The sequence below is a fragment of the Musca domestica genome, unplaced genomic scaffold, assembly GCF_030504385.1.
Source record: "Musca domestica strain aabys unplaced genomic scaffold, Musca_domestica.polishedcontigs.V.1.1 9, whole genome shotgun sequence".
NCBI lineage: Eukaryota > Metazoa > Arthropoda > Insecta > Diptera > Muscidae > Musca > Musca domestica.
Genome location: NW_026712435.1, coordinates 3,353,421 through 3,376,529, shown reverse-complemented (window position 1 = coordinate 3,376,529; position 23,109 = coordinate 3,353,421). Strand labels below are relative to the sequence as shown.

General features: G+C 35.8%; 1 protein-coding gene across 3 annotated transcripts in view; it reads left to right on the top strand.

Moving 5' to 3' along the window:
* Positions 1–23,109, top strand: part of LOC101889831 (disco-interacting protein 2) — a 436,327-nt gene that overhangs the window by 188,420 nt on the left and 224,798 nt on the right. For all 3 annotated transcript variants that reach the window (XM_059131489.1, XM_059131488.1, XM_059131490.1), the window contains exon 6: positions 5,080–5,173. In XM_059131489.1, coding sequence (XP_058987472.1) covers positions 5,080–5,173 — 94 coding nt within the window. The remainder of the gene's footprint in view (positions 1–5,079; positions 5,174–23,109) is intronic.

Here is a 23,109-nt window from a genome sequence, read left to right as displayed (position 1 = left end):
AGAAGTTTGCTGAGTTGGAAATACGATACAATCAGGATTTTGAAATCTTTTCCTCTTCTTTACATGTGTTTTGTAATATATATGATTGGAATTTTCGTCTTTTAAATGATTTTCGTCAACCTTAGTTCCTTCTACCTTCCAAAATTTAAGATAATTTTTTCCTCCTCGTGTCTCCTTGATATAATTAATGCCATCCTCGATGGGTATGTCATTAGTTCTACTCTCATTTAATTTTGTGATTTTAAGTTCTTTCTTCTTTACGAGTTTTTCGTGTATTTCATTATATTCCTTCTCATTTATTTTACCATTCACAAAATCAATAGGTTTCATATTGGTAGTGCTATGTATAGTTTCGTTATAATAACCATTAATTTGAATCATTTGTTCTTCAATTGGAATATGTCTCATAGTATATTTTAAGATTCTTAGATGTTCATTTATGGTATTATGGAGTCTTTCAACATCACTGTTACTGTTATGATTTAAGCTTGATGTAAAATGGATTTCAATATTTTTGTCCTTCAAAAATTTATTCATTCCCTTTGATTTCATTCCCAGTTCATTATCAGTTATAATCTTTTTTATATATCCGTACGTACTGATGTATCTCAAAATAGCCTTCCTGAATTCGGGGTCTGATCTGTTCTTTATTTTAGTAATAAGGGCAATCTTCGTGAACTTATCTATCATTGTGATAAAAAGGGATTTATTGATAGAGTAAAATACATCCATATGAATTATTTCTTTGGGCACTTTTGGAGTTTCTGAAATCATGTATGGTGTTGACTGAGGCTTTCTTTCATATTAAGCTAAATTGCAAATCTCACCATTATTTATGAATTCATTTATATTTTTTTTTTTATTTGGATAGTAGTATGTGCTTTTTATATGGGCAAAGTGTTCGTCTATACCTCTATGATTATTTCTGGAATGTTCTGCCGATATTATATTATGTAGATTTTCCTCTTTTATCACCTCAATTAATTTATTTAAACATCTGGTTATGTTTAGTTCTTATAAAATTATCGGTGAACATTTTCGAAAATCTCAAATAATTCATCTGTCAAGTAAATAACGTTGTGTTTACCTTCATAAAAATGATTTGAAATAATGGTTTTAACAAAATCGTTATCGAAGTCTTTAAAATTGTTCAACCAGACAAAGGGTTTGTGATCTGTAAACAATTTAATCTTCCTTACGTAGACATAAAGTCTAAATTGTTTAAGGCACCACAGAATTCCTAAGCATTCTTTCTCTATGGTTGAATAATTAATTTCGTGCTCGTTTAGTGTTCTGGATATGTATGCTATGGGCTTGTCGTTCTGAGGCAGAACTCCTCCTAGCATCTATCGTTATTTCAAATGGTATATTAAAATCTGGATATATAAGTATCGGGGTTTCAGTTAACTTTCTCAATTCATTAAATGCGGTAATATAATCTGGGTTTGTAATATTAATGCTGGAAACCTTTTTCAAACATTGTGTCATCGGTTTTGCTATATGAGCGTCATTTTGTTAGAATCTCCGGTAGTAACCGGTCATTCCTAAAAATAATTTTATATTTTTCTCTGTTTTAGGAATTGGTATGTTTTTTATTATTTCAACCTTCTTTTTGTTAGGAAAAACTCCTTTCTCATTTACAATATGACCAAGGGATTCTACAACTTTTCTTAGAGATTCACATTTGTCTAATTGCACTTTGAGTCTTGCATTTCTCAATTTTAGCAATACTGATTTCAAATTTTTAATGTGTTCCTCTAAACCATTCGAGAAAATTATAATGTCATCCATGTACACCATACATTCTTTTTTCGATACATTCTCTCTAAGAATGTTATCAACCAATCGTTGAAAAGAGCTCGGTGTATTTTTCAATTCGAATGGCATTCTATTAAATTCATTGACCATTGTCGACTGAAAATGCAGTCTTAGGTCTATCGTTCTTTTCAACCTCTATTTGATGGAATCCACTTTTCTTTCAACGTTCTTTTCAACCTCTATTTGATGGAATCCACTTTTAAGATCAATAATAGAAAAATAATTGGATTTCCCTAATTTGTCTAGAATATCAGTTATATTCGGAATTGGGTAATTGTCATCCACCGTTTTATCGTTTAATTTCCTATAATCAATTACGAGTCAAAATTTTTATTCCAGACGAGTCTGGTTTCTTAGGTACCACCCAAACGGGACCGTTGTAAGGACTAATGCTCGGTGCAATAATACCGTTTTGCAACATTTCTGTAATTTGTCTTTGTATCTCCTCCTTGTGAATGTAGGGGTATCTGTATATTTTGCTCCTTATTGGGATTATAGTAATTTTATTATGCCTTATTTCATGAGTAAAGGATAACTTTTCATTATCTGGAAATACTACATGGAAATCAATTAGGAGTCTACTTGATTGTTATATCCTTAGGATTTTTATTACATTATTTATTAGAATATTTGAGTTATAAGAACATGTTGGATTTCTGTAGATGTGTTCCCCCGGAAATATATTCAATACGACCTTCGTTCTTCAGAAAATAATGGAATTCTTTTCCCATTTAAAATCATGTAATTACTTTCAAAATCTATGACCGCTTTTTGCTTTCGTAAAATGTCATTACCTATTAGACCTTCATGTGTTAAAGTTATATATAAAAAATTCAAAAGTTTCACCTGAAAGTCCAAATTCACTGAAAGCGTTAACAATCGCCTTTTTGATGACTGTGTGTTCGTTGTTCAATGCATTCATTGTTATTGGATTTTTTAATTTTACAATTCTTGGCTAAGGAATTCGTTGCACCTGTGTCTAATAAGAATTTACATTTTCCTATCATTATGTGGACCAGTCTGTTGAACTGTCCCGTTGAAAATTTTCCACCTCCATCGGAATTGGTCTGTCATTATCCGATTGGTTTGTAATAGGATGATCCCTATTATCATTCCGATGTTGGTTTGCATTTTGATAAAATTTACTATTAGTATGATTATTTCGGCCTGGGCTCGAATTATGGTTTTTAGTAAAATTTTTTCCTTGATTTTTGTTAAACTTTTTATTTGAAGTTTTATCTGGGTTTGGGTTGTAATAGGCATAATTGGTATCATATAGAATTTTCATAGCATCCTCGATATTTGCCGAATTCCGGCAAATGATTATGGAATGCATTGGTTCTATAAGCTTATTTTTAAACATGTCTAATGCAGTTCTTTTATTGGCGGTTATGATAGCATCATAAACTACCTGATTTTGATATAGGATGCGGCTCTTCATATTGAGCCGACTGATATCATCATCAAAAAAGTTTTTTGATTTCGTTTTTAACTTAAGTGACCGCATTTGATCGTAAAGTTGCTCTATTGATAATCTATCTCCAAAATTATTTGTTAGCACTGTCTTAAGTGTTGTCCATGACGGCAAATGATTATTAATGTCACTGACGTCTTTGGCTTGACCAACTAGCTTTGACTTTATTATATCCAAAAATATACTCTTGGATACATCGTCGTATGTGTCCAATATTGAAGTTAACCTATCCACAAGGTCTATAAATGTATGTAGATTTTAAAAGCTGCCATCAGAAAATGGTAATTTGGACATGTATTTTATGGGGTCGATTGTTACTCTATTTTGAGCCATGGTTCACAATATTCTTTTGTTTAATTATTTTTTCCTAAATCACACAACATTGTTTATTACCCTCTTTAAATAATAACTATATTTAAATAAAACCATATAACCTACTCCCAATAGATCGTTTCCTCGCTTTCTTCGGGGCAAGATTTCTATCACTCCTTCTGTGTTGATTACGAGCTTTGTTGTTGTCTGGGTGAGTGGTTATCTTTCTTGGGGTTGTATTGCGTGGTATGGCGTTGATGCTTCTATTATACCGTTTGGATAAAGCGATCACTAATAAGTTTTCATGCAATTCTTTGTCAAATAAACTTCACGTTTATATTGATATCATAGGAATCGCTCTGTTGGGTTCTTAAGTTCACGTTTATATTAATCATTAAGAAATCACTTCGTTGTCCGAATTCTAAATTAAATGAAACTTTACGTTTACATCTGTTTTTTTAGAATCCGGTATATTTTCTTTCACGTTTACATTCATTATTAAAGATTCACTTCGTTATCCGAATTAATTATAAAATGAAACTTCAAGTTCACTTTTTTTAGAATCCGGTATAGTGTATTTGTTCAATTTTGTTTTTGGAATCAATTAATACCGATACTGATATCGTATCCTACCGACTGCGTCAGTGATAAATAAAATGCCAGTGATTCCGGATTTGAACTTTATTCCATGAACAAATACTTAAGACTAACTTTTAGCTAGAATCTTATTTCATATCAATGGTCAATATGCTTTGCTTGCATTTTGACCATTCTGGATTGGTCTTTAGTTTTGTTATAAACTTTATAAATTGTTGCAGTTTTAGATTTCTTTGTTTGTATTTAACTTGGTTGACTGTTTTGATCTGTGACATTGTTGCAGATTGGAATTTCTTTATTTTGAATCTGCAACACTGTTTCAGATTTGGGTTTCTTAAAAAATATTTGTCGCAGTGGGTACTGTACTGTAACTATTAATCCGACACAATAAACTAGAAACAAAAGGTATACAGTTTTCTGGATAACATGCAAGAAATTAACAAATACTGTCATATAATTTCATGGTACAATTAGGGGGTAGAACAGCTTCGTAAAAATACATGAATGCCCTGATGCTATGCCCCTTCCCGCCAGAATCGTTCAAAATTATATGCAACGAGTTGTTTTCATTTGTGCTCGTTTTTAATATGCAAGTTGTATTTTACCATGATATAATTTAACACATTACATAACATTATTACATTACATAACACATAACATTTTTGAATAAAGTGTTTGCCCCAATCAATTTGTAGTCGCAACTAACTAAAAACCACAAATATAGTGGTCAATAACGTTTTAGCAAAGATTCTAAAATGACAGATTTCGCCAAGATGAAAAATGTTACAATGTATTTGCTTGTTTTAATGTATTTGCTAGTTTTATCCCTTAGCTATGTGTATAACTTTATTTGCGTTACTTTTTTCCCCGACTTACAGCCAACCCTTGAGTCATCATGTGGAGATTCGCCAACTTCATCATTTCGGAAGGATAATTGCGATTATTTAGATAACACGGACATTCCAAAAACATGTAAGTATCTGTGAAACTCATCATTATTTTGATATGATGGTTAAAAACATACAACATATCAGTTTTAAAGACCTATATTTGCTTTAAAAATTACTTCCAACTGAGGTCGATCTAATAATCATTGCAAAGGCACAATATTGAAGGTAAATTGACATTTGTCTTACTCCTACTATGATTGACATTGAAAATTTTCCATGTAGAGTCAATTATTAGTGCGGTAAAGATCGAAGTTCTCCAATTGATTGGAATAAAATTTTGAATTCCTACTTCGATAGGAGGGCATCGTCTGAGGTGGTAGTCTTAACCCAGCGCACTTCTATACCCTTCATACAACAGAGTATATTAATTATTGCTATTCATTTGTTTAACCACGAAATATTCGTACTCAAATGGTATATATTCTTGATATTCCATTTCGACTAAGCTGTCTTTAAATTCACCCCACGAATTATCAGTGCAATTAATAGCAGTATTTTTCATAGTTTTTAGTAGATGTTTTCAAAACTAGTAACTCATTGAAATATCAAAATACATGTTGCGAAATGAGTGGACGAAAATGTACGAAATGTACCTATAGAATCAAACCACTTACAAAATCTGTTTATATAAGCGCTGCAAACCGGTTTCGAACCGGACCGCTTTTTCTATAAATCAACCAAACCGTGAACCAAATTATTGTCTAAAAAACTTGAACCGAACCAAAAACTGTATTTCTACTTAAAAAATTGTTCGGAACGCATCACCAATTTGTGTCTTCAATATTAGGAATTTGTGTGTTATTATTTTGTATTAATTCCTTACAACATACAGTAAAAATCATATCTATAAAAATCAATTGTTGTTCGTTGGTAATGGAATCAGTTGAAAACGGCTGGACATTGAGAGAAAACGCTCGTCATGTTTTGCTCTTTTTGATCAAACGCATAACAGTACGTGACATCCAACCAAATGCTCGATGTCTCGTCATGTCGGTCACACTCAAACCCATCGTCATAACATGTAATGACCAATAAAAGGGAATGTTGAATAGTGTGTCATACAAAAATGTTATATCAAAAAAACAACAACAATTATGAAACAATTGCCAACGAAAAAGACACACACGATGAAGAAGGCAAAGCGCAATCGCTACCGGCTTTTCCGATATGTGAAAAAATAATTTTTTTGTAATGAAGAATTTCTTGGCAAATACTAAAATATTAAAGGTACTTCTAATTGGTCCACACAAAATTTTCACATTTCGTGGTTATTGACGAAACAATCTAAAATGTTAATCCTTATTAAAAAGCAATAATCCCCTGAAAAATTTTCTTATTTTGATTATAATTTCATAAATGTTTGCCTCCGGTAGTGAGGTGTAAATGAGAATGAGTGCTACTGTAATTCACATAACAACACTATATACTTCCATTGTTCAATTATGTGCATATTCTGTTATTGAATGAGAGTCAAATCCGTGCTCACACACATTAATTCTAAAAGAACACAATATGTAGATAGAAAATAGGCAAACATTATTTGTCTCTTTTTTATGACCAATATTTTATGATAATCACCAATAAATTGGGATTGTTCAGTCTATGTACATTTTGCTATTGAACTCAATTTTATATTTACGCGGTGTTTGTTACTTCAAAATTACAGCACACTCCAAAAAACACCCTCACCGTCGAAAGTAACACACACACACTCTCAATTTAAGCACAAAATGACACACAATTTGACGATGAAACGGTTCGATGTCATCGTTGACACCCTGCATTTATGGAGAACACCATGCAAATATTCGAGTCAGACAATGGCAAACATGAATCAATATGGGGGATGTTGTTGTTGTAGCAGTTTTAAGATGTTCCTTTGTTTTTCCGACTAATCCGGTTCATCCTCAATGTCCAGTTTTAGGAATTATGCTACCTTTATGGGCTGTAGCCATAGATCCTCCCAAAACTACCCTGGTTTGCCTAGGCAGCCGATGTTCTTCAGCTGCAATGGATGGGGGGTGGACTCCGAGTATGGCATTCTTACTGTAATTATTAACTACCTCTGCGACTGCATCAGTATGAATGCTATTCAGACCCGCTTGATAGGCTTCATAATCTAGGGGCTCTCTCTTATATCGCTGGATATCTCTCTCTAGATCATGCAGGTCCTTCCTGACACGCTTGGGTGGGGGAGTTCTATCCACCATATGGTGGTTAGGGTGACTCCCACGATAACACCCAAGCAGGTACTGCAACGAAAGCATATGATTATGCTGACGTAAGGGAAGAACCTTCGTGTCCTCATGTAAATGGTCCACAGGAGTCATGAGGAGGGACTCTGTTGCAGTTCTCAGGGCGGCATTCTGGTAGGTCTGAATACTTTTCCACTGCGTTGCACTTGTATTCGCCGACGACACTGGAGCCGCATAGCTAACCACAGACCGACCTATTGCTTTATAGGAGGTCAACAAGGTTTCCTTTTCCACACCCCAAGTGCTGCCGGCTAGCGCCTTGAGGACCTTGTTGCTACTTTTCATTTTATCGCAAATAGCTGTGGCTTGCGTGGAAGACTTAAACATGCTATCGAACGTGACCCCAAGAATCTTGGGGTAGTTCGTGGTCGGTATTAGATTTTCCCCGACCTGCACATTCGCGCGAGATAGTTATTCACCCTGACACATATGTCATCAACTATAGGACCCGACGCCATGAGCGTACAACCATCCGCATAAGTTACGATCTCGATGCCGTCTGGAGGGCGCGTAATTCCAGAAAGGTAGAGGTTAAACAGTTCCGCAGATATCACCCCACCTTTCACTCTACGAGGCTTGGACTTCTTATTCCGGAATTCCACGTACGACTGGCGTCCACACATATAGTTGACTATCCAACGTTTCAAACTTGGCCGGAGGGTAGTGTTCTCAACGTTCTCGAACAGCGTGGCATGGTTGACCGTATCAAAGGCCTTTGATAGGTCGATGGCACGGCCTGTTCTGGTTGAGTCCTCGACTGATATGTGTGGATATGGCGTGCAATGCTGTTGTAGTGCTATGTTGTGGACGGAAACCGTGTTGATGGTTAGCAACTGAATAGCTTTCTCTGATACTGGCCTCGAGAGTCTTTGCTACTGGCGACAAAAGCGAAATTGGCCTGTGTGATTCGCCTTTGCTGGCATCCTTGCCAGGCTTCAGTAGCGGGACCACCATGCCCATTTTCCAGGCTTCGGGAACTATGTGGGTGGCTAACGACAAGTTAAGGACTTTGGTTAAATACTCAACTCCCGGCGTATCCAGTTGCTTCAACATTACCATTGATATTCCGTCCGGGCCCAACGCTTTAGATGACTTAGCGTTTCGGATGACATTCGCAACATCACCCATCGTAAACTGTGGAGGTACATCCTCGGCGGGAAGAGCTCTTATACGACGTAGTACTCTTCGCCTCGCCCTATCACTCTCGGGGTGCTCGACAAATTGGCGGTTAAAACAGCCTCTTCGGATCAGTCACAGTTACGTCGTTAAATGTGACTGCTGTCCTATCATCCTTTTTTCCAGGGTTCGAGAGTGACTTTACCGTTACCCACAGTTTACTCAAATCGGTTCCGATGTTGCAACACTTCAGATGGTCTAGCCACTTTTTCCGCTTATGCTCCTGTACCAACCGGTTGACTTCCACTGTCAGTTCACTGACTCTGGGATCAGTAGGGTTGGTATGTCGGAGCTCATCACGCTCATTCGCTAATCCCGCTGCCTCTGCTGGGAAATTTGGTCTTACTTCGGGTATTCGACCAGCAGGTATATAGCGAGCGGCTGCAGCTTTGATGATGTCCCGGAAAATCCTTTCAGCTACCCGAACATCAGAAGGATTGGGCAGTTCTCTGAAGCGAAGGTTGGTGAACTCTCTGAACTCGGGCCAGTGGGCTTTCCCATGGTCAAGGAAAGTGCGGCGTTCAGAGGTTATGAAATCAGGCAATCTGCTGATGGAGACGATTATCGGGAGATGGTCTGAGCCAAGAGAAATGACGGGTTGCCAAGTCACGTCATTTATTAGACCGGGTGACACAATGGTTAAATCTGGCGAACTGTGACACTCTCCTCTTATTCGGGTGGTGGCATCGTTTACAGTGCAAAATGTGGGGCAGTCAATCTGCTCTGGTCATTACCTAGGATGGAATGCCACAACTCATGGTGGGCATTGAAGTCCCCTAGTACCAGGCAGTTATTGCCTTCCAAAAGTAGGCTTATATTAGGCACCTCTACCTCGGCAGTACCACACTTGACTGCTACCCCCATACACTCCATGTATGGGTCACTAGAAACTACCTCAAGCGAGATAGGTCTGTATTGAACAGAATGGTGTAACAGGGACGCTAATCCCCCACCTCCACATCTGGTGCGATCTTTCCGCAATACGTTGTAACCATTGCAATGTTGTAAGCTACAATTTTCATTGAGCTTGGTTTCCTGCACCGCTGCGATCTTAATATTCCTCCGATTTATAAAATCCACTATCTCACCAATTTTACTTCGTAGTCCGTTGCAATTGAACTGCAACAATGATGCATTGTCCGGAATTGGAACAGCAGCATGTGGCGCTAAGTGCTGCGGTAAAGGTTGCTGTTCTGGAGACTGCGGGGGAGTGCCATTCTCCGGCGACGACTCGGAAGTTGACGACGAGGTCGTGGACTCACTGGGGGCTACGTTGGTACAGCACGAAGCAACATAGTCCCTATCGCTATAGTCTCGCAACCGGGTTAAACCGGAACAATTCCTAAAATGCACCCATCCTCTGCATCCATTACATAGTACCGAGACTGATCTATGGTGGATGGTGTTTTGGCAAACCGTACAGAACCATGGTCCGGGGTTTTCCTCAAGCCCGGCACGGACCAAAAGAATCCGAAGCAAGCATTCCGGGATGTGCTGCTCCCAAAACAGAAAAATAAACAAACACGAACATGTATACACTGGGTTCGCAGCCGCTGACCAAAACTGGAGTGTTGTTGTTTCGGGTCAATCCGTAGAACCCGCTGCCGTGGGATTGGGGGATGTTGGTTTTCATTGTCTTTCAAATACATAGCGCACAATTGAGTAGACAAGGTCAGTGTGTCGAAAAAAGCATAATTCATATAATTCGTCTTGTGCAGGCTTTTAATGTGGATATCGGTTTGAAAATTATTACACGAGATACTGTTAACTTTCCATCCAACCCTAAGTATTTATTTGGGGGCTGAGGAACTGACCACGCCTACTTTTTAATTTATCTATATATATATATAAAAATCAATTGTTGTGCGTTGGTAAGAATTAGTTGAAAACAGAGATGTCAGAGGAACTGGCCACACCTATTCCTTCCAATCTATATGTAAAAAATTTAGATAAGTATAGAAACACATCAGTTGAGATCGGCTGGACCGATTTGACTCAAATTTTCTTTTGGTTATTTGTAATTACAGTGGTAACGTTTTCAGGAAAGAAAATTTTGAGAAAAGCCTTTGAAAAAATCGCAGAACGCAGAACAGAAAAATGTACTGTTCTATTTTGATATGGAATTTTGTGTAGAATTGTTTCAGAATGCCTTTTTCTTATTGAAAAAAATTGAGAAATTTGGCATATTTTCTATACATAATATAATTATATGGTTGTCATACCAAAAATCTTTATTATGATTAAAAAATACTTCTCAAAGCATCAAAACACATAAGATCTGAACATACTTTTAAATTGCGGCTATGCCTATTAGAAACCAATAGTAAACAGTTGATACCGGAACTTTAAATGTTAAATTACAGTTCATTCGGTAGAAATTGTAACAAAATTGAACATGCAAAAGGACGAATTTTTAGTGGTATTATTATACCTAAACGAAACGGATATATTCTACCTTTATAATACTGATAACTGAGATTTGAAAAATGATGTATCCCATTTGAAATTCTCCAAATGTCGGTAATTTGAGATTTTATATTTATGAGACCATGCTTTGGTATAACCCTTATATGAAGGTATTCATTGATTTCAGCTGTTTTCAGGGTATTGGTCACATTTTTGAAGCGATTTTTCCCTTATTCGGCATCTTAGCTTCTAAGGGATTAGAATACCACTTCGCTTAAATTTTTCAATGTCAATGTTTCAAAGTAGCGTCCATATAAAGGTTAATTATTAAGCTTTAGAAATATGCATTCAAGACCAAAACTTTGGGTCGGCAACGCGGACTGGTATAGCTAGTTAAAAATATTTTTATTAAGAATATTTGGGAATTTGTTTGGAGTCTATCCAAAGCGACTAACTTAATGAATTTTGATAAGAAGTTTGTGAGCGAAAATGGATATGATTGTGATTGCACATAACGCTGAACCAAACAGAATCAAAACCACGGTTCGAGTCGATTGACGAGTCGATTCAAAAACAATTTCAGGAACCGAACCTGGTTAAAGTGTTAGCACAAATCACTGCACCGAACCAATCCAAATGAGCGGACACGATATTGTCGGCGTTATCTTCGAATGAAAGGTACAATTGGGCAAGATCAGCACAGGTCTACTTAAACACAACAGAGATCAAAAAATTTGCAATGAAATTAAATGCCTGAAGTGTGGAATGAATCACATCACATTCATGTATTTAGAGAGAAGAGGGCATACGAAAGCAATGAACACCAATACAATAACAAATATTCTGCTAGCAAAGGCCCAAGTTCGAATAAAATCACTGCATGGAGAATTTGTAATATTCAAAGCGCTGGATCACATATTACATCCATATCAGAGAACATGGCTCAACTGTTACAGCTACCAAGGAAGAAGACAGAAGTAGAGTCACAAGGTCTACGAGAGATTGCAGTTGGCGTGGCGAAATCAAAAGTTGCATTGGAACTGCAACCCAGATTTTCGATCAACATTAAGATTAAGGCAGAAGCACTAGTCCTTCCAGCACTTGAATCAGCACATCTGACAGAAGGTTTCAATATGACGTGGCAAAATGCAGAAATGTAAATTTAGCAGATCAAAATTTCAACAGCCCGGTTACTCACAAATGTTGGTAGAAGGTGTTCGCCACGATGAGCAAATTGTGGGATAAGATATCAAGTTGGAATGGATTTCATCGGAAACAATAGTAATGAATCCTAAATTGAACATAAAGAAATCGGCAGTAACAGCAATAATTGGGAGGTTCTGGGAAATAGAGGAAATATAAGACGAAAACGGCCGTAGAAGTCGAATACAGTCTTAAGTTACAGGGTGAGATGAAAAAACTGTAACCAATTTCAGCCTGCTATCATATCTAAACCACTCGTTAGACAGCTGTTAAAATTATTCCATTGACAGCTCATTATATTGTTTCTTTTGTGTTTCGTAACATTACTCGTTACCGTTATACTGGTAGCATAGCCCGATCTCAAGGAAGTGGACGGAAGAAAACAGCAACATTAGCAGAAATGGTTCGAGAAGTAAAGAAGCGACTTGATCGAAACCCGCGTTGCAGTGGCCGAAAAATGGCTCGTAAGCTGAACATATCGCAAAATTCCATTCGGCAAATATTGAAAAATGAGCTCAGGGTACAGCCATTGTAATTCCAAAATGTGCAAGAACTTAGAAAATAGACTCAAAAGAGCTAAAGAGTTTCCTAGCTTGGCCAAAAGTGGTGAACTGCCAAATTTGGGAGTCATCCATTTGCTCACGGGAATGGGCCAAAATACCGCAGAACAACATTCGGGCAGCGTGTGACGGTTTCATTGGCCGTTTGAAGGCCACAATTCGTGCCAAAGGTGACCAATTGGAACAAATCTAAACTTATTCTAATATTTTAAAAAATAATGTTAAAATGTGTTTGGTTGTGTTGCAATTTTTTTATCTCACCCTGAATATGAAGAAACCACACGCAGATACAATATAGAAAGGTTTGTCAGGCGTTTACCGTTAATTGAAGAAATGGATTTAGAAGCTTCATATAAAAGAACGATGGCGAGGTTTATAAACTTGGAAAAAAGATTAGAAGATAACGAGGTATTAAAGGCAGAATACGAGAGAACAATGGACGAGCTCATATCCATGGGACAAACGGTAACGCTGGATACATGCCGCATCAAGTTAGAGTGGTATTTAATGCTTCATCGAAAACTCCAAATGGTAAGTCGCTGAATGACATACTTCACGTGTGACCAAGGTTTCAAAAAGATATATTTGACATAGTAACAAAGTGGAGATAGTGAAGTGAAGAAAGTGTTTCGTCAGATTAAAGTTAAAAAAGAGAACCTGGAATACCAACATGTATTATGGAGGAGTAATCCGTCAGAGCCTATCCAACAATATAAACTTACTACGGTAACATATGGCAACGCTTCAGCACTATTTCTGGCTGTAAGATCGTTCATATCAATTAAAATAGGTGCTAGAATCAAGTAATCGCTCAGAGAATCAAAGAAGATTTCTACGTGGACGATCTTTTAACAGGAGCGAATAGAAAAAATAATGCAGGTAGGTGCAAGAGAAGATATCGCTGTAAGTGGAGGATTATGGGTTTCATTTTAGAAAATTGATATCAAACTCTTCTAAAGTATTGAGGGAGGTAAAATTGGAGAGAGAGTGGAAGCTGTTTACATAAAGTCTGCCTGCACTAGAAAATTTAAAGATTCCAAAATGGTTTGGAATATTGGAAGACAAAACTGCAGATGCTTCCGGTGTTTGGAGGGTTTTGGGCAGATGCTTCCGAGAAGGCATATCCAGCAGTGGTATACCTTAAGTAAGACACTTCCAAAGCTGGAACTTTGTGCAACACATCTATTAGCTAAACTACTACAGAATATCATGACATATCATGATGTCCTAGGATAAATTCATAAAAACAAAAGTGATGAATATTTTGGAGAGAATGCCCGAGCGAAATGGGGGTATGTCATGTCAAAGGAGAATACAGCAGATATAGGTTCAAGGTGTGTCCCGCCGGAGACTTTGACAAGCCACAGGAATTTGAAGATCTTGGATCATCGAAGTAAAATAACTTCATTTTTCATCAACAGTTGGATCGAAATGGCATAATGCGTGTAGTAGAAGACTTGATGACCTATAACCTAAAGCACCCAATCATTATCCAACAGTCAAAATTAGCGAAAAATATCATTCTGAATTCTCATATTGAAACGATGCATGGAGGAAATTGACTTATGGAAAATATACTAAGACGCAAGTATTGAATTAATGGAGCTAATAATAGGATAAAAACTTGCGTTATGTGCTGTGCAAGATGTACGCGCTTTAGAGATTAAGTCCGAAATCAAGCTACAAATACGGTGCTTCAAAACAAGGGGAGTAAAGTCCATGAAGGGCTTCGTAGCGGTGTTCGTATACATGATAACTGAGGCGGTTTATTCGGAAGCTGTCAGCGATTTTTCGCGAGAAGAGGAAAATGAAGTGACAGAGTCTTTTTGGAAGCCGTTAAAAATAACATCGGGCCTAACTTCCCCCTTTTTGCAGAATGAAAAAATAATATAGCTTTTCATCCATGACAGCACCTCACATTGGAGGAATTCGGGTAGCAGCAATAAAGTCAATGAAATATCATCTAAAAAGAATAATTTGTGACACGAATTTGACTTACGAGGAGTTGAGTGCGGTGTTATCTCAGGTTGAGGCAGTATTAAATTCGAGGCCGCTACATGGACTTGAAGCGGTACAAAATATATAAACACTCTAACAACTGGACATTTCATAATTGGCCATCCGATGTTAGAATCACCGCGACTATCGATGAAGGAAACTTGGGATGTCTTAATAGGTGGATGCTACTACAAAGAATTAAAAGTCATTTTTGGAGCAGATGGAAAGAGGAGTATTTAACAACATTACCAAAGCGAACGAAACGGAAAGAAAAAGAGGATCTCCGTTAAAATTCGTGGTTTCGTTCGAGTTCGATGATCGAGTAGCTATGGAAAACAATTTGAAGAATCTATTAGCCAACCAAAAGGATTTGAAGAAGCCAGCAAAACTGCAGTCCTCTCTAATTGCCGCTACGGTAAATCTATTGAAGATAACAACAGAGGAAGTGAATTCGCACTTTTCCGATATCAAACGCAAAATTGAGAACCTAAGTGCTACAATGAATGAGAATTACTACGGATATAGAGCTTAATCTACACCGTATTATATTTTGATGAATAATATATACCTAATAGGTACCCAGCCAATAATCCTCGAAATTAGATAGAGTGCTAAAATACATATATCCCCTTTTTATGGAGGTCATCAAAGAACGTTATTTTTGGCCTCCTGAAACACTCAATCATTATGTAAACCAAATAAATAAATAAATTGCTTAGGAAAACATAGATAATACTTTAAAAAATTCGCTGGTAGACCAAAAAACACATGGGCCGACAAAAAAAGCTGTTTTCACCATATTTAAGTTAAGTTAAAATAGAAGTAATAAAAACAGATATTAAAAAATGATTTCACTCCTACCGGTATTTAAACTCGGGACGGCCAACTCGTAGTCGGAGACTCCGCCTCCATGCTAACGACAACCATACCCTACATCCGGCTCAGCTGTATATAAAACCTACCTATCTATCATAGATTTTCCCCTCTGTTATATGAAATGTAAAAGCATCGCAATCAAAACTATTAAAATAAAGACCATTAACATTACCTTAATAGTACGAAGAGATAACATAGAGTGATACACACAGTATCTACCATGCTCCTCAACAACGTTTAACAATAGTTGTTATTTTTAATGAGAATCTTAAATTAAATTATTTTCACGTGTTTTCCACTTTTTGTTGTTAATATATTACAAACAGATTTAGTTTGGCGCCAATAATAATAAAAGGTTTGATAAAGTTAAAATGTAATATAGTGAAATTCTGAAAAGAAAATATGGCATCTTTGACAACTCTGTATAAAGTCCTGAGTTTTTGTCTGATTGCAATATCTTGTTTTCTAGGCTTAGAAAGTGTTGGGAACACAATTCCATTTTTTTTCAAACGACTAACTTTTTGCCTCAAAAACATGCCATCGGCCCCATAGTGCATTGTAGCAATTTTTTTCAAGATTGAATTTCGTTCTCGTTTTGTTCGGGACTATAGTGTTTATTAATTGCTTGTGTTTTGTTTGTTACTTATTTAGTTGTATTAATTTATATATTTGTTTAAAGATTTACTTTGGTTTTTAGCAAGAAATTATTTTGAATTTGAGAAAAATAAACAGAAATTGTAGAACTATTAAACTGCAGCTGCTCTTAATTCTCTTATTTCGATATCTCTTCAGCCACATTGATGAAATAAGATCGGCTCTATTTATGAAAATTTACTCCTCTATAACGAAAAGATTTTCCGATTAACTGAATTTTATTATGTAATACGAATTACTATTGCATTGCTTATTTTTTTTACTAGCTAAGATTATTATGGTTTATTATTATAATTATTATCAGTTCTTCAAATTTCAAGATAAAAGTAAATATAATCAATACTAAAGTGCTCAGGTTAAATTGCTTGCCAAATTCAATATTCTATTTTGGTTAATTTTTAGTCAAACTCCAAGTAAAGAAAAATACAAATTTAAACATTTAATAAAAAGGAAAAGTAAGATTGGAAGAAAAAATAGTAATTGCTAACTCCAAAGCCTAATTTTTTGAGTTTTGACACTGTTTGACCTTAACATTGGGAAATAATGTGAATTGATTAATGAAACCAACCGTGTCGTTATTGAATGCATATTACGACCTTAGAGCGGCTTAAATTTTAAATAGTCTGGGGCCTATGGGAGTCCTATCTTCATCGATTTCATGCATAAGTCGCCAAGAAAAAAAAAAATAACTACTACTACTATCAATGGAGTTATGATAGGGATGAGGGATGTGGAAGAGAAACTTAATGTCGTCTCTCCTTTTTTATAACAGTTTTACCATTGGTGAAGTGTGCTAGAATTGATCATAATTTACTTATCAAATCCTGCTCAAAGAAGAATTAGATGTTTGTGGATTTAGTCGATCCATGGATTTTGTCGTCTATGACAACGTGAAGTTCACAATATAGAACATGATGCTGGCAGCTGATGAACTTTGATGCGAGGTAACCATTCTCCTCGGACATTTGCTACAGTCGAACTACAAACTGAAATTGAACTCATCTAACATATTTTGGAAGTCCTTCAGTGATTGTTTTAGATTTCGCATCCCTCATTTGTATACATGATTCAAATTATAAACGTAGATTCTGTAAAAATCATCATTACTCTGTAAACAATGGAAAACACATTTACAAAAAAATGCATTCCTGTTTGGGTTTTTTAGAGCATATGGGATCCTTTGTAATCGTAAGAGCCTATAAGGTTATTTGGGGATTTTATGGAGCCTGGGGTCCATCAACGAAGAAGTGACCATTGAAATCTAAAATCTAAAACAATTTGCTGACTTTTAATTCAAAAATAAGAGTGTCGTCCTTATACTGGAAATTGAAGCCGATGACAACATGAAATTTACCTACTTGGACATAGCATTATTTATTTTTTTTTCTTATCATGACAACATCTTGTGCTCTTCAAAGGATAACACATAAAAAATTTGTGCCTAATATTCTCGCTCCGACTCTTGCAAAAGTTCACACAACTAAACGGCATGTGTAACAACAAACCCAATATGCATTTGACAGGGACACATTGCTATCATATTAATATAGAGTTAATAATAATTCGGCAAACATTCAATCTGCACTTATATACTAGCTAACGCGGACCGCGTTGCTGGCCCATAGTATTAGCGTATAACGCATATTTTTAAAAACCTAATATACCTTTTCTCTTTAAAGAGCCTAAACTTTGATAAACAATGTTGGCTTGCAGCTATTGTCAATCTACAAATTTGGCGGTATTCATGCTTATTTCTGTTGTTCTTGTTTTGCAGTTTATTGTTGTATTCGTTTCAACTTATTTATTTAGAGTGCACAATAGAAGACCATGTTTGTGTAAAATCCTATGTCCATCTATATCCGTCTGTGTATGTGGCCGTTCGTTAAAATCACAATAAAGGCGAAATATTTAGGGTAATCTTTGAAAATTTATACAATATTTCTAGAAAGTTAGAATATATACGTTTAGTTTACATTAGGTATAATAATACCGCTGAACATTCGTCCTTTGGTTTATTTTTGCCGAATTAACTTTGTTTTTTTTTTTTAATAAGAATTTTCAATTCCAAAAAGCATTCTGAAACCATTCTATACAAAATTCCATATCAAAATAGAAGAGTTTTTCAGTTCCGCGATTTTTCTAGAGGCTTTTCTCAAAATTTTCATTCATGAAAAGGTTTCCACTGTAATTACAAATAACCAAAAGAAAATTTGAGTCAAAGCGGCCAAGCTGTTCACAAGTGATGTGTTACTATACTTTTTTAAATGTTCTACATATAAATTTAAAGAATTACATGTGGCCAGTTCCTCTGACCCCAAATGTTGGAGATAGAGTCAAGAGTACGTCATATACTAACTATGCAACAAATATCTTCATTATTTTGGCAAATATTAAATATTTTCTTTGCATAAAAACCAAACTCGGGGTAGGACGGCATTTAAAAAAAAATATCCAAATCCATCCGCCGTTCTAAACTGATTCAATTACCAACGAACAACGATTGATTTATATATATACATATTAAAAAGTAGGCGTGGTAAGTTCTTCTGCCCCAAATAAATACTTAGGTTCGTATGGAAGGTCAACAGTATCTCTTGTAATAATTTTTAAACCGATGTCTTCATTATTTTGGCAAATATAGGGATTTTAGAGAAATCGAAATAGTTTAAAAAACTAACTCGGGGTATGACGAACGTTTGTACAAAAACAACTGATTCCATTACCAACGAACAGCAGCAAGCTTAAAGAATATTTTATTGTTCTTAATTCCGCCGCTCATGATAGGAATTGGATCTCCGTCTTTCATGATGTGATCCCATTTCCTCTATCGTTTCTAGGTGGTCTTTTGGTAAGTTGCCTGAACCTTTATTGTTTTTGCATAAGATGGCGACTTCGTACCGTCCGTTCGGTCCGTTTTCTCCTATGTTGGGCGAGGGATTTCTTCTCGGAAACCCCAGGCTAACATGGCCGATCAAGATAAAACACTGCACGAACCATGTTTTTGGTCCAAGGACCAAAGGAATCCTATTAAAATTGGAGATAATCGGTCAAAATTTAGATATAGCTTCACTCGATTTAAAGTTTATTGTACACCAAATGTGTAGTATTACTCCAAATAGGAAGGAAGTATATTCAATTTTGGGGAAAAACGTTTATATATATATATATATATATATATATATATATATATATTCTCATTCTTGTAATAAATGCCACCTGAATTTTGTTGCTATATATATATATATATATATATATATATATATATATATATATATATATATATATATATATATATATATATATATATATATATATATATATATATATATATATATATATATATATATTTCGATTTACCTAAAATCATATTTGCCAAAATAATGAAGATATCTGCTCCACAGTTAGTATACAACGTAATCTTGACTCTCACTCCAAGCCTAGGTATCTGTGTGGGTCAGAGGAGCTGCCCACAACCACTTTTTTAGATCTATATGTAAAATTTTTTAAAAAAGCATAGTAAAACTTCAGTTGATACATACACGTCCTGGTATGCTCATCAGTATTATTTTTGAATACGTTTACAGCTGCTTTAAGCTACAACGCGCGATTGGAAATTGGGTTTTGTTATTCGACATTTTACATCGGAAAGTAAAAGGAATAAAGGAGAAAGTTACGATGAGCGCAGATCATCTACTAAAAGCGAAAAACATTGCAATGAAAATGGTGCAATTTATATGTTTCACGGACGAGTATTTTTTACTTTTAATTAAACGTGATATTTCTAAGGGAGGAGGATTTAGAAATTTAAATATTTATATCGATGCCAGTGGAGTTGTAAGGGTTAAGAATAGAGCTCTATATGGTGGTAATTTGTGCGGCTTGCAAAAAGATCTTATACTATTACCACCAAATCATTACCTAACTAAACTCATTGTCATGCACTAACATCTTGCGTATCACCATTTAAATCATGAAACCGTTCTAAATAAAATTCGTCAAATTTATTTCATTCTCAGGCTGAGAGTAATTTATAATATTAAAAGAAGGAATTTTCAAAAATGTAAAATTGATCTAGCTAAACCCGTTCCTCCTCAAATGGCACCAGTTCTAGCTGCCCGCCTAGGCGCATGGAAATTTTACCCTCCTTCTTCTCCCCATGTGGGGGGAGTGTGGGAGAGGTTGGTAAGATCTATTAAAACAGTTTTGAATAAAATATCGCCGAATCAGACATTTACTGAAGTGCTTTAATGGACGTTGAAGTAATAGTGAATTCCCGGCCATTAACATTTGTATCTTTAGATACAGAAGATCAAGAAGCTATAACCCCAAATCATTTTCTATTGTGTAGTTCAAATGGAGTTAAACCATTTTGCAATGCGGAAATATATAGCGACAATGGAACTAATTTCCAAGGAGCTGATCGCTTTTTAAGAGAAGAACTAACAAATATAAACTTTGATAAAATTCACAAAGACATGGCATTCTCCGGAATTGCAGGGAAATTTAACCCCCTACTTCTTCTCCCCATATGGGGGAGCGTGGGAGATGTTGGTAAGATCTATTAAAACAGTTTTGAATAAAATATCGCCGAATCAGACATTTACCGATGAGAGCTTTTGAAGTGCTTTAATGGAAGTTGAAGTAATAGCGAATTCCCGGCCATTGAAATTTGTATCTTTAGATACAGAAGTTTAAGAAGCTATAACCCAAAATCATTTTCTATTGGGCAGTTCAAATGGAGTTAAACCACTTTGCAATGCGGAGTAATCTAGACCACAAGATGTGTCTCAGACAAAGCGAAATATTTGCAAATCATTTCTGGCGCCGCTGGGTAAAAGAAATGATACCTTCCTTGACTAGACGCAGGAAATGGTTCCAAAAGGTGAAACCTATCAGCGAAGGCGATATTGTGATCATAGTCGATGAAAATTCGGAGCGTAATTCATGGCTGAAGGGGAAAGTGATTGAAGTCACGAGAGCTAAAGAAGGTCAAGTAAGGCGAGCAAAAGTTCAGACAAAACACGGAGTATTAGATAGACGAACGTTCGTTGTCATTGATGAGCGATTGTCAAAAATTATTTCAATCGTCAACGCAATGAACGATCGTTGTTGTTTGTTCGCGCTCAATTGTAATGTGTTTGCGAACATTCGTTTGGCGAATGTTCGTCTGGTATACAATGACCTAAAGTGAGAAGATCGTAAGCGAGCACCCTGATTACAAATTGAAACGATGAAAGTCTTTCTAGAATACTTTGAATACCAAGTTTTGTTGATGCGTTATTCTGACCTTCAGAAGTTTCACAAGCAGTCACCATGACTGTAAACAGTCCTTGTCAAAATCCTTTTCATAGGTAAACACCATGACTTTTACGAAAGGTACGAAAGTTCTTCGTACAACCTTATTCAATTTACTGATGTATAAGTGTTTTTAGGAAAAAGTTTTTTTTTTATCATCTAAAGCAGAAAGCCCTCCTTGAATTTTGAAGTTGTTTTGAAGAAAACATAGAGGGTAATATTATTCTTAAAGAGATATTAGAATATGGCCGGAGTGCAGCCATCGGCTGTTATGGCGCCCCACACCATCACCATGGTCGGCGCTTGAGTTCTGGTGTGCAACCGAAGGTGCACATTTTCAGCTGACCTCTTTGGCAAGTAAACACGATAATTTTGTTTGTTTACAAAATGCTGGACAACCAATATTTTCTCATCGGTGAAATCCAAATTCGGCAGTTCACCACTTTCGGCCAAGCAACTCTTTAGCTCTTTTGAGTCTAATTTTTCCGTTGCGATGTAAGTTCTTGCACTTTTAGGAATTTCGATGTCTTTACCCCGAGCTCATTTTTCAATATTTGCCCAATGGAATATTGCGATATGTGCGGCTCAAGAGCCATTTTTCGTTAACGAGCGTAGTACGAGACACAAAAGATTCATTCACATTTAAATGCTGGCGTGCTCTAACGATAGCCACTAGTGGATTTCTATCCAAATATGAAGAAATCTCACTATCACGCTTGAATTCCATCACGAATAACTTTTTTCTGGAAAATTTTCACCAAAATGCTTATGTACGCTTGTAAACTATATAATGAACTGTCACTGGAATAATTTTAACATCTGTCGGACGAGAGGCTTAGAAATGACAGAAATCTGAAGTTGGTTTCAGTTTTTTCGTCGCACCCTGTGTTAAATTTGGGCTAATATTAAACAATTGGTGCTCGATAAAAGGCTAATCGGGCGGAGATATATATCTATATCTAAAATTTGATCGATTATCTCCAATTTCAATAGGCTTCGTCGTTGAGGCAAACACATGATTTGTGCAAAGTGTCACCTTTAAATGAACGTACACGATAAAATATTGAATTTTTTATTCATATCTTATCCTCTGCTGAAATGATATTATTCGTGTATTTCCACTTACACAATAAATACATAAAATCTATAAATATCCAAAAATATTTTTTTCATTCACATATCTATTGGCATATTTTCACGTGATTTTTTTTTGCCAATATATCATTCCGAAACTGTATGAATTATCAAAATCCGTCAACCCGTACTTGAGTTATAAGAGTTGTAACTAACATAACTTTCTTTTATATGGTGAAATGATTCTTAAATTTGAATCCTCTTCTGAAATGATATCATTCGTATAGTTCCACCAACCCGTTGTCGCGTTTTACTACCCTAAAAAGACTACACATCATATTATTAGAAAAAAACACTACATTCGAAAATACTAAGTCAAAATAAAAAACATGTTAAAAAGCCGGGCTGAAGTTTGGATACCCTCCACCATTTGGAACGAATTTGGAAATTTTCAAAAAATA